Genomic DNA, 13,583 nt, shown 5'->3' on the forward strand with positions numbered 1-13,583 from the left:
ATGGACAGCTACATCAGAGTACTTCAGAATTCAGGAACCTAGGTGGAAAATATTTGCTCCAGTGTGGCTGGCGCATGGTCTGGAGCACATGGACCTAGGTCAAGGCACTGGAATCAACTCCATTTACTGTTCCCATTAAAAATAAAAATTAATAGGTACAAATAGGAATCCCCAAATCTAGCACGGTGTCCAGTTCCCAGCATACACCTTATGATCACAAGCAGAAAGAGGGTGGGGAAAGATATTAAGCAATGGTGGTGTTTTCATCTATGCTTTCTTTACCAATATGATGAACTTCATTTGAGGAGGTTTCAGAGTAGCAGCCGTGTTAGTCTGTATTCGCAAAAAGAAAAGGAGTACTTGTGGCACCTTAGAGACTAACAAATTTATTAGAGCATAAGCTTTCGTGAGCTACAGCTCACGTCAGCTCACGAAAGCTTATGCTCTAATAAATTTGTTAGTCTCTAAGGTGCCACCGGTACTCCTTTTCTTCATTTGAGGAGATGTGGGATCTGTTTGGTGTCCTTTCTGAGAGGTAAAGAGCCCCCCCTCCCTTGTGTAGCCCTCGTGGTTCAGCGGCTGAGAAATTGCTGCCACACAGGCTGATCGCATTTGCAGCCAGTCCCTTGTGTGTCTTTCTCTTGGCTTGTTGTAGCTCCCCGGCATAATGTGTGTCTTGTTGGAATCCACTGAGGAAGATAGTTTTTTCTAAACCTGAAATCTGTAGTGGTTTGAAAGACTTCCACTGGAAACAAACAAATGTCCTGTGAGCCATTGTATTTATTTGCCTTTGTCACTCTGATTTCCCAGCCATGTTTTTTTCCATGGCTTTGTCTTTAATTACGCTTGGGACAAAAACAAGCATTGAACTGTCTGGGTGGCTGTTCACTAAGAGTCTTCTATCCTTGCTTTTTAAGGGATATGAAGGTTTCATGCTGTTTAATTGTACTTTGGCTGATTATTACTTCCATAGCATGTGGAGATAAGAGGAAATGGTATCACCTTGGGTAATGTTTTTGTGGTTTTTGGGATGAGTGTTCAGCACCTTTCCAACTCCCCATTTCCCACAGACATCTAAAATTATAGCTGCATCCAAGGACCAGGGAAACTCCATTCATCTAGGTTACCCATTTATCATAATGAGCCTTTTTAGGATCAGGGCACGACGTGCCACCTTTCAAGCTTCTCTGTTTAGATTCCATTTTCATGTACTTCTTTAAATACAGTAGTAGCAAAAACAGATTTATATGATGATAAAATTCTCTCCTTGAAGATTAAGAGATGAGCGGGAATCACAGGTTGTGATATTTGCCCACACCATACTTATAACAAGAAGAAAATCACAGGTTGAAACAAAGTGGCAAAAAAAATAAATCCTCTAACACTTTCTTGGGGATGAAGCAGTGAGGATACCTGAGCATCCTGAACTGAACTTCTAGTTTTGGAAGAGACTGTTTAAAAATCTTAGATAACATGATTTTCCATGTAATGAGGGCCTTAGCAAATGTCGGTGAGAAGCTGTGCTGTTGTTAGAAACACATTTCTGTCATTGAAAAAGAGAACAGGTTGGCTGAAACACAGCTCTGAACCAGTGATCTCTAGATCCTCTGTCTAATGGATTCCCTATTGTGCTTTTGTAGTTGTGATGAGAGATTGGGAGGAGGAAGGTGATGGCAAAGGAGGTTCTGGATAGATACTCCTTGCTAATTCTACTGGGAAGATTTTGTTTTCTTTTGCTTGATTGATTTTTTTACATACCATTCTTGCAACTCAGTCTATTGGTGAAAATGAAAAGGATCCTGGAAGAAAGAGAGAACAAAATATTCATAGTAAGGTGGTAGACTGCAGGAGCTGTTATCATGTCCTAAGCCTGTGTGGGTATGTCCACACTGCAGTAAAAAACCTGCAGCACTGAGTCTCAGAGCCCGGGCTCCACCCTGAGCCTCAGTGGCTACACTGCAATTTTATAGTCCTGCAGCTTGAGCCCCGCAAGGTCAAGCCATCTGACCCGGTCCAGCCATGGCCATACCATGGGTCTTTTATTGCAGTGTGGAAATACCCTATGAGGTTACTGACTAGCACCTTTTGCTTGCTGAGCTGGCACCTTTTTCTTTCTGGATGATGTGAAACACAGGCTTGGTGTGGACACAGCGGTGAAATGAGGACAGACACATGAATGTATTTTAAGCGGCAAGCCACAACTTTTATTAAAGGTAAACACAGGAGCGGTGTCACCTGACCAGCACCCATACTCTCCTATACCAGGTATTTAATTGGTTCTAGTGCAGGAGCTACAGAGCTCCTACCATATAATCCATAACTTGGAGTAGACTCTCCTCAGCCTACCCCAGATTCAGCTCAACCAACCCCCACACCCTATCTTCCTCAAGGGGGACAGAGGTTGCAGAAGGGTCATGCCATTGGCCTGCGAGGGCTCTCCCTATCTCATGAGCCCAAAACCCATCACCAACATCTTTTACTTCTTGGAACCATTCATTTTATCCTTTTAATTGCACTGTAAACTGCCCACCAGTTGCAACAAATTAACGACTCAACCAAGTATCTCAGTTGAATACCAAGCATGTTTCTGCCTAACCTACTGTGACTTCAAGGTGCTGCAAGGCAGACAAAAAACTCCCCAGTCCTACACACTCATCCCCACCCCCAGCTGGCCAATGGCTGCCAGAGACTCCAAAGGGGAGGGAGGAGCTATCCTATGTCCCTCAGCAAGTGTCTCATACCCTTGCCACTAGGGCTGTCCCCTTTTCATCACTGGTCCCTACTGTTATGAGTAGAATCCTGGGCTGAGGTCAAAGCACAGGCATTTGTGAAGTAATTTAATAGGAAGACAATGGGAATTATTTACTAATGCTCAAGGGATGGGGGACAGGAGAGGAAAATATAATGCATGCCTGCTCTAAACTATCATGATATCTGTGTTAACCACAATATTTGCAATCCTGTTTTTCTCTGTCATGTTCAGAGGATTCACTGGACAATTTTTGTGAAAGTGAAGCTGAGGAGTTGAGTGAATATATGTTTGCAATATAAGAGAATATTAATAGTAGGTAGACTGAATGGGTTTTGTTCTGAGATTACAGAATGTTTATGGGAATGGTAGTAGAGTAACTAATGCAAATTACATGGTATGATTTCTGTGCATGTGAATGTACATATTTACCCAAGATATTTCAATGTACACAGAGAGGAGAAAGAAAAAGAGAAAATGATTCAAATGTGAAAACAAATGAAAATTACCAGACATTTACATACAATGTGAAGAAAAATCCTTTATCCTCTGCAACTCTAGCATTTGGCAGATTCAGGAATAAATAATCTTTTGTGGCGGGGGTATTCCTTATCAAACATATGCAGATAAGCGCTAATTAATGCTAATTAAGGTTTCCTGTCTATCTAGTTGGAAAAAATGTCCAAATGTTATGAAATCCAGTTAGTATGCCTATTACCCTAATAGTTTTATAGGGGATGGTTCCTAATTAAAATATGCAAATTGACCTTAATTGCTATATACTAATGGGGGTTCATGTTATCTAACTAAAAGTGACAAGGCGGTGAGGAGGGGTACTTAAACAAATAATTTCTGATAAATCCTTAACCAACTGACCTTTGTTCAAAATTATTTTTAATTAGAAATTGGCAAAAGAAGCATTTTCCATCTATGTTTCTCTTTAATTTTAAATAACGTCAGAATATTACAGATCTTAATATAGATGTAAGGCATTTGTGAATTGTAGCTTAAATTATTCCCAACAAACAAGTTAATTTTGTATTTGTTTACTGTCTGTTATGAAATGATGTGATGATCTTATATTAATCTGAGGGGGAAAATGATGTTTTACAACACTGGATTTTAATTTGTAGCTACTGTTTATGTATGTATGTATGTATGTATATATTATCTATCTTTCTTACCCCACATTATGAGGTTGAAGTCTGATGTACTGGTACTGCTAATACCCAGGGCCTTTTCTTTTGATGGCTGGAGCTTCAATGCTGCTCTTACATTCCTGGACCACTTTTTCTCATAAAGACCCCCACTTTGACTTCAGTGTAGCATAAAACTCAGGGTTTGCCTTTACTGGGATGCAGAACTGTGCCTGGGTATATGCAGTTGAAGGATTGGGACCTACATGAAAGGTTTTTTTACAATCATACACATATTCTACTTTAAAACAAAAATATATTGTTTAAATGATACTTTGTTTGTGGTTTTTCTTATATAGCTTAAAAAGCTTGTAGTGGTATGTTTACACTTAAAGCAAAATATGTACTTCCAGTCTAAACTGAGGAAAAACAAAAGAAAACATAAAGAAAGTTGTCATGAGAGAGAGCACTCTGTGTTGTGTGTGCATATGCTCTTTCACAGGCTGCAGTAACTGTGAGAACAAGATGGCTGCTAAACTTGCGACACAGAAATTTAAAGATGTAGGACATAGAAAACAAAAGGCATTACAGTCTCATATCTGCATATACCACAATGAACTGGCATAAATATAATGAAATACATTTTCCACAAAATTCATTGGCTCACAAAAGACCTGTGTAGACCCTTTTGCATACCAAGATGGCTGCAACCCCTGTATGCTGCAGAGGGGACGTAGCTGGGATACAGAGGGGCTCTTTTGAGCAGTATAGGGATAAGGCCCTTGGATCCATAATTATAGAGATACAATAACCCGCTACACTAGATAAGGGGGGCAGAAAGTCACCAGTCACTATAGCAGTTTGTATGCTAGAATAGTGTTTACAAGCTGCACCTGTGTTTGGGGAATGAATTCCATTCCTACTCCCAGTAATAGTTTAGTCAGTTTCATCCTTAGGACCAGATTCTGCAATTTTGTGCCTGTAAGTAACTCACAGATAACAAGGGCAGCCAGCTAATACAGAGGAAACAGTGAAACTGACGATGAATAAAGAACAGGACTTGTGGCACCTTAGTCTCTAAGGTGCCACAAGTACTCCTGTTCATTTTGTGAATACAGACTAACATGGCTGCTACTCTGAAACCTGACTATGAATAACCCACTGATGAATTTCAGAGCGGTAGCCATGTTAGTCTGTCTGAGCAAAATGAACAGGAGTACTTGTGGCACCTTAGAGACTAACAAATTTCTTTAGGCGTAAGCTTTTGTGGGCTAAACACCACTTCATCAAATGCATGCAGTGGAAAATAAAGTAGGAAGATATATATATACACACACACACACACACAGAGAACATGAAAAAAATGGGGGTTGCAATACCAACTCTAACGAGAATAATTGATTAAAGAGGGCTATTACGAGCAGAAGAAAAAAAAAACTTTTGTAGGGATAATCAGGATGGCCCATTTCAAACAGTTGACAAGAAGGTGTGAGTAACAATAGGGGGAAAATTAGCAGGGGGAAATTGTTTTTAGTTTGTGTAATGACTCATCCACTTCCAGTCTTTATTCAAGCCTAATTTAATGGTGTCCGGTTTGCAAATTAATTCCATTCTGCAGTTTCTCGTTGAAGTCTGGTTTTGAAGTTTTTTTTGTTGAATAATTGCGACTTTTATGTCTGTAATTGAGTGTCCAGGGAGGTTGAAGTGTTCTCCGACTGGTTTTTGAATAATTCTTGACATCTGATTTGTATCCATTTATTCTTTTGCGTAGAGACTGTCCAGTTTGACCAATGTACATGGCAGAGGGGCATTGCTGGCACATGATGGCATATATCACATTGGTAGATGTGCATGAACGAGCCTCTGATAGTGTGGCTGGTGTGATTTAAGTCCTATGATGGTGTCCCTTGAATAGATATGTGGACAGAGTTGGCAACAGGCTTTGTTGCAAGGATAGGTTCCTGGGTTAGTGTTTTTTTGTGTGGTGTGTGGTTGCTGGTGAGTAACACTGATGAATGCGTGTTACTGGTCCTCTCTCTGCCAGTTCAGAGAGGATAAATTGTTACAGCCCCTAGCTACAGAGCCTTGGCCTTTAGCTCAGGCAGCTCATGCTTTTAGCTCTGGAGATCCCCTGTTCAGTCCCCAGTGTGTCAGCCAAGATAATAGCCATCATGTAAGTGTGGGCTCACCTAGGATTTATGTGACAGCCACCAGCTTGACTGACATACCAGGGATTGAATCAGGGACTTCCAAAGCTAAAAGCATGAGCTGCTACAGCTTGAGTTAAAGAGCCAAAGCTCTGTAGCTGGGATCTGTAACAACTCATATCTTCTGTGATCAACATGGGCAGGAGCGGACTTGCAACTCACCAGTGGATTACATATGCACAGAGTGCTCTGGAATGCACAAAGCATTATCAAACTGCAGAGGGACAACAACATTTTTTTACTTAGTCTCTAATCTTAGGTGTTACTTGCAACAAAAGTGCATATAACATTTTGGATGGAATTGTGTGTTTTAAATGGATGGTTTCCCTTTCATTAATATAATGTAGTATATACACCATTTATAGACACTATGGGAATGTGTTTTTTTTGTTTTTTCTTACTTTGTAAATCAATCTGAAAGTTTTTTACTATGTTTTAACAGGATATTGTAACCAATGTTTCTCCAAGAATTATACGTGGAATTACATCAGGCCCCATGTATGGCCCAGGTCAAGGCTCTTTCCTAAATATCGAGCTTATCAGCGAGAAAACTGCAGAATATTGGTGTAAAAGTGTCACTGAACTGAAGGCTGACTTTCCCAACCAGGTGAGTACAACTCAAACATAAGAATGTTGTATGTATATTGAAAGCATTCAGTTCATAGATTCATAAATATGGATGTATGTAATATATTTTATTAAAGAATTTGCCAATCGCTTTGCTGTTGTAAGAACAGACTACAAAAAAAGTAAACATCCACTTAAGAACTCATCAGAACAATCTCTACAATAGCAAGCTTGGTTAAAAGGATGCTACACAGACACCACACAAACAGATGAAAAAAAGAGACGCATTAATACTTGTTTTGGTGGACTGATTTTGCACTCGTGTGGAAAGTCTCCCAGCTGAGTGATGGTGTTGGGTGTCTGTGCACCAAAGTGTCTCCAACATTTCAAAAAGACATACTGGCATTAGAAAAGGTTCAGAGAAGGGCAACTAAAATGATTAGGGGTTTGGAAGATATACAAGAGTCCCATATGAGGAGAGATTAAAGAGGATAGGACTTTTCAGCTTGGAAAAGAGGAGACTAAGGGGAGATACGATAGAGGTATATAAAATCATGAGTGGTGTGGAGAAAGTGAATAAGGAAAAGTTATTTACTTGTTCCCATAATATAAGAACTTAGGGGCCACCAAATGAAATTAATGGGCAGCAGGTTTAAAACAAATAAAAGGAAGTTGTTCTTCACATAGCACACTGTCAACCTGTGGAACTCTTTGCCTGACTATAGGACTGGTAGGCTATAACAGGGTTTAAAAGAGAACTAGATAAATTCATGGAGGTTAAGTCCAATAATGGCTATTAGCCAGGATGGGCAAGGAATGGTGTCCCTAGCCTCTGTTTGTCAGAGAGTGAAGATGGATGGCAGGAGAGAGATCACTTGATCATTACCTGTTAGGTTCACTCCCTCTGGGGCACCTGGCATTGGCCACTGTCGGTAGACAGGATACTGGGCTGGATGGACCTTTGGTCTGAACCAGTATAGCCGTTCTTATGTTCTTATGTTCTGTTCAACACCAACCCTGCCCAGAATGCCATTTTGGGGGCAGACAAGGATAGATTCAGTGGCCCCAATACCTCGTGCAGATGGAATAGATTGGGTACAGCCACTATTCTAGCCCATTAGAATAGTATTTTTGAGATGGCTGTGCATCAGCCATGCACCCTTGTGCTAGGTTCAGAGTGGAAATCACTTCCCCGAGCAATCTGCCCCCAAACTTTACAGAGCCTGAAAACTCAAGATTGACGTGGCTGGAATGGATTTCTCCCTTCACAAGCATTTAGCTCAGTCTGGTTCTGCTCAGTTTTCTGGGTACTTCTAATACACATTAAGCGTGATTAGAGGCTTAAAACAATTAACAACACAGTGACTCCGATACTAACAGTACTTCCTCTTATTTTCATTGTCATTCACACATCACTTGGTACAAATCCTTACAAGTGTTCAGTGCAGTCAATAATTAGTTTTAAGCATCAGTCGAGAGTAAGTAATCTGTGACATACTGACTATGGATTGTCAATAAATGAATATTGTGTAACCAGAGGTAAGGGAGTTGAGTTTGGGTTAAGAAAACTCAGTTCAACCAGACAGAACTGCTCATCCTTGAGAATAACCAATCATGTTAGGCCAGATACATACTCAGAATGACCTGTGAAATGCCTAGACCCTTTAATCAAGACTGAGCAGATGATTTAGGTCCCATAAACATAGGCCTGGTCTACGCACATATAATGTACCAGAATAACACTTTCTGTTACGGGTAAGCCTTTTTTTAGCAAAATTTTAGCAAAATAGTTATATAAGTACAACCCCTAGTGGGTACACAGTTATACTACAAATCAGCTATACCACGAGAGCTTCCCAAGTAAACAAAATTTCCATTTTGCAAGGGCTTCATAGACCTTTAAGAATTTTTCATGAAAGAGAAAGAGACCTCAGAATAGCCAATAGTCTGGTAGCTAAGGCACTCACTTATGTGAGGATGTGTGAGACTTAGGTTCCAGTCCTTGCTCAGATTCTGGCAGAGCAGAAACTTCGAACTGGGTATCCCATATCCTAGGTAAGCGCCCAACCATAGTGCCAAAGAGTCAGTCAGTCTTCCTCTGGCCTAGTGAATATTTTTTATTTATGGATACTGGAACAGGTCTAACAGGGGCAGAGAGAAACCACGAAAGAAAGATTGACTCTGTAGTGTTTAGGGCACTCCCCTGGCATGTCAGAGACTCAGGTTCAAGGCCCTGCTCTGCCTGGTTCAGAGCAGGAACACATTTAACTTATGAGAGGAGCTTCAGAATTTTAGGTAATGGCATTCAATGCATTTGGAACCATTTTTAGGATACACTTTCTTTTCTCTTGTATATCCATCTCCTCTGCCAGGCTACCAGGAAAAGAGTCATTGAAGTCAGGATTAATCAACCCGTGTGCTGGCAGAAACAAATGCCTTGTCCATTGAATACTAGTTGTTTGCCTCAGATGAAACTTCATTGTTATGTGTGAAATTAAGGAACTGCAAGAGAGAGATCACCAGCAAGTGGGAGAATAAACTATAATGTAGTCTAGTACATCTATCTAGAGTGTACAAGAACAGAGAAACCAGAACAATGAGAACAAGTTTCTACATATTTAAATATACTTTTTAAACAGGCTAACACTTTCTTCTTGCAAAAAAACCTGAGGAGTATTTGTGGCATCTTAGAGACTAACAAATTTCTTTAGGTATAAGCTTTCATGTACTAAAACCCACTTCTTCGGATGCATGCAGTGGAAAATACAGTAGGAAGATATATATACACAGAGAACATGAAAAAATGGGTGTTGCCATACCAACTGTAACGAGGTCAATCAATTAAGGTGGGCTATTCTGCAGGGGAAAAAAAAACTTTTGTTGTGATAATAAGGATGGCCCATTTCAAACAGTTGCAAGAAGGTGTGAGTAACAGTAGGGGAAAAATTAGCATGGGGAAATAGTTTTTTTACTTTGTGTAATGACCCATCCACTCCCAGTCTTTATACAAGCCTGATTTAATGGTGTCCAGTTTGCAAATTAATTCCAATTCTGCAGTTTCTCGTTGGAGTCTGTTTTTGAAGTTTTTTCTTGGAGAATTGTGACTTTTAGGTCTGAAACTGAGTGACCAGGGAGGTTGAAGTGTTCTCCGACTGGTTTTTGAATGTTATAATTCTTGATGTCTGATTTGTGTCCATTTATTCTTTTACGTAGAAACTGTCCAGTTTGACCAATGTACATGGCAGAGGGGCACTGCTGGCATATATCACATTGGTAGATGCGCAGGTGAACGAGCCTGTGATGGTGTGGCTGATGTGATTAGGCCCTACGATGGTGTTCCTTGAATAGATATGGGACAGAGTTGGCAACAGGCTTTGTTGCAAGGATAGGTTCCTGGGTTAGTGTTTTTGTTGTGTGGTGTGGGTGGCTGGTGAGTATTTGCTTCAGGTTGGGGAGCTGTCTGTAAGAGAGGACTGGCCTGTCTCCCAAGATCTGTGAGAGTGAGGGGTCGTCCTTCAGGATAGGTTGTAGATCCTTGATGATGCGCTGGAGAGGTTTTAGTTGGGGGCTGAAGGTGATGGCTAGTGGCTTTCTGTTACTTTCTTTGTTGGGCCTGTCCTGAATTAGGTGATTTCTGGGTATTCTTCTGGCTCTGTCAATCTGTTTCTTCACTTCAGCAGGTGAGTATTGTAGTTTTAAGAATGCATGATAGAGATCTTGTAGGTGTTTGTCTCTGTCTGAGGGATTGGAGCAAATGTGGTTGTATCTTAGAGCTTGGCTGTCGACAATGGATCATGTGATGTGGTCTGGATGAAAGCTGGAGGCATGTAGGTAAATATAGTGGTCAGTAGGTTTCCAGTGTAGGGTGGTGTTTAGGTGTTGTGACAGGGCAAGGCCAGATGGCTTTAGAAAAGTAGTCTTATTGGGATCCGGGAAGAAGAAGGAGAAGCCCGTCCACTGCTAAAGGATCCCCCCCAGCCTAAAAGGGGGATCCACAGGACCTAGATACCCAAAAAATTCCAGGGGACAACTAATGAAACAACAGGGACAGGAGTGCGATCAAAGGGTCAAACGAAGGGAACCGGACGGGGACACCGAGCAGAGAACCCCAGACAGCGCCCACTGCTCCTCACAGGCGTCAAGGGAGTCAGAGGACGCCGCCCAGAGAAACTCTGCCCGGATACGTGAACGGACCGAGGATAGGAAATAGACCCCACAGTCACAGGAGACTCCATCGGCCAACCTCCTCACTCTGGTTTTATAGATGGCCATTTTAGCTAGGGCCAGGAGGAGGTTGACCAGGAGATCCCGTGACTTTGTGGGGCCACGGATAGGGAGCGCATAAATGAGAAGGTGAGGGGAGAAGTGCAACCAAAAACGTAATAAAATATTAGTGAGGAGCCGGAATAGGGGCTGCAGCCTGGCACACTCCAAGTATACATGTGCCAGGGTATCCCTCACGCCGCAAAAGGGGGAGGTGTCTGGGATTGAAGTGAACCGCGCCAAGTACATGCCCGTGCTCACGGCTCCGTGAAGGAGCCGCCAACTGACATCCCCGGCGGGCCTTGGGACTAAGGTGGAATATAGGCTGTCCCACCGGGGCTCCTCACCCTCCAAAGGTGACAGGAGGTCCCACCATTTTGTATCGGGGCGGGACACGAGGATGCGGGCATGAAGGGTGTGGAGCACGAGCGTGTAGAGATGTTTTCTTGGTGCGGTTTGAAAGCAGATCGGCTGCATCTTGTGCAGCCGGCTTCTAGTGAAGGGGTGAAGGGGTCGGTTGGGTCCACGGGGCAGGGGTCCAATTAAAAGGTCCGGCGGGCCTGGGGTAGCGGGTGGGCGGGGCGTGCCCTCGTGCAGGACCTGGTCGAGATGAACCCAAGCAGCGGGCGGCAAAGCGGCCTTCACCTCCTGAAGTATGCGCCGGGGACTACAAGGTCTGGAAAGCCTCATGCGCTGAGCAAGTGTCAGGGGATCCAGCCAGTCTCCCCGGTCATGGTCCAGGAGGTCTCCGACTCTTGTGACCTCTGCCAGGATCAACCTCTGGCACACCGAGCGGGACTCTGCCACCTGCACACGGAGCTGGAGGTTGTGTAGCAGGGGCTCCGCGAGGAGATCTGCCCCCTCAGTGGCCGCCACGGACCTGGTCATTGAAAAGAGTTTCCAGGTCTGGAGGAGGTCCTGGTAGAAGACCAGCAGCCCGGAGAGGTCTCGCGGAAGACCTCTCGGATGGAGATAAAGGAGCTGCCGGTCGTATCGGAGCCCTCAGAAGTGGCGCAGGAAGTCGTGCGCCTGTATGCTCCACGCCGGACTACCTGCACCGTAAAGGAGCCTCCACAGGGTCTGGAGGTGGAAGACATGGACCTGAGTAAGCAGACATTTTAGGCCCTGCCCTTCCTCCTCCAGAGGTAGATGGAAAACCCCTGCAGGGACCCAGTGCAGTCCTGACCAAAAGAACTCCAGAATCGATGTCTGGAGGTTGGCCAGGAAACCCGGGGCCGGGACCAGGGTGTTGAGCCGGTACCAGAGCATGGACAGGACGAGTTGATTAAGAACTAACGCTCTCCCTTGAAGGGACAGGCACCGGTGTAGTTCTGTCCATTTCCGGAGCCGCTCTATCACCCCACCCTCTAAATTCTGCCAGTTCTCCGGTGGAGAGGGATGCGTGGCAGAAAGGTAAACGCTGAAATAGAGCAGCGGACCCGTGCTCCACCGGATGGCCTGAAGTGCGGGTGGGAGGGAGCTCACCTGCCGCCAGTCCCCTACCATGAAGCCAGAGCTTTTAACCCAATTGACCCACGCGGAGAGGCTGCCGAATAGATGGCCTGGCAAGCCTCCACCCGCGCCAAGTCGCCTGGGTCCTGGACCATGAGGAGCATGTCATCAGCGTACGCCGACAGGACCAGCCGCAGCTCCGGCTCCCGCAGCACCAACCCTCTCAACCTCCTTCGGAGGAGACAGAGGAAGGGCTCGATCGCCAGAGCGTACAGCTGGCCCGAGAGGGGGCACCCCTGCCGTACTCCTCGCCCGAAGCTGACCGGTTCGTTCAGGGTCCAGTTGAGCATGACCAAACACTCTGCGGAGGCGTACAGCTCCCGGAGAAAACCCACAAACTGGGGTCCGAAGCCAAACGCCTGCTGAGTGCTGAGAAGATACCCGTGATCCACCCTGTCGAACGCCTTCTCCTGATCTAAGGAGAGGAGGGCGAATGACAGACCATCCCTACACACAAGTTCCAATAGTTCCCGGACCAGATATAGGTTGTCGAAGATGCTGCGGCCCGGGACGGTGTAGGTCTGGTCTGGGTGGATCACGTCCGCCAGCATGGACCCTAGCCACAGCGAGATGGCTTTTGCCACGACTTAGTAGTCGTGTAGTCCGTGCTGAGGAGCGAGACGGGACGCCAATTTCATAAATCGCGGAGGTCCCCCTTCTTCAGCAATAAGGCCAGCACGGCTCGCCTGCACGAAACCGGGAGGACCCCGCTTTGCAAAGACTCGGCCCAGACGGTGACTAGGTCTGGGCCCAGGACGTCCCAGAACATGCGGTAGAACTCCACGGTCAGCCCGTCCATGCCCGGAGATTTCTTGATGGGCATGCGATGGAGGGCTTCCGAGAATTCGGCCAGAGTGAGAGGCAGCTCTAGCCAGTCTCGGTCACCCGCGCTGACCATCGGGAGCTCCTCCCAGAGCACTCTGCAAGCTTAAGGATCGGTCGGATCCGGGGAGAAAAGGCTTGTGTAGAAGGCTCTCGCCCTCCCGCACATCTCCACCGGATCCGTGAGGGGGGTGCCATCTTCTGCCAGTAGGCAGATGACATGTTTTTTAGCCCCCCTCTTTTTCTCCAGGGCGTAGAGGAAGCGGGAGCCGCGATCCATCTCCCGAAGGAGATGGATGCGGGATCGAACAAAGGCACCCTGGGCCC

General features: G+C 44.8%; 1 protein-coding gene across 1 annotated transcript in view; it reads left to right on the forward strand.

The window, feature by feature from the left end:
- The window catches only part of DPYD (dihydropyrimidine dehydrogenase), a 542,721-nt gene that overhangs the window by 341,151 nt on the left and 187,987 nt on the right, over positions 1-13,583 (forward strand). The window contains exon 14 of the mRNA XM_038414838.2: positions 6,535-6,699. Within this exon, the coding sequence (XP_038270766.1) occupies positions 6,535-6,699 (165 nt within the window). The remainder of the gene's footprint in view (positions 1-6,534; positions 6,700-13,583) is intronic.

Source organism: Dermochelys coriacea, chromosome 8 (genome assembly GCF_009764565.3).
Source record: "Dermochelys coriacea isolate rDerCor1 chromosome 8, rDerCor1.pri.v4, whole genome shotgun sequence".
Lineage (NCBI taxonomy): Eukaryota > Metazoa > Chordata > Testudines > Dermochelyidae > Dermochelys > Dermochelys coriacea.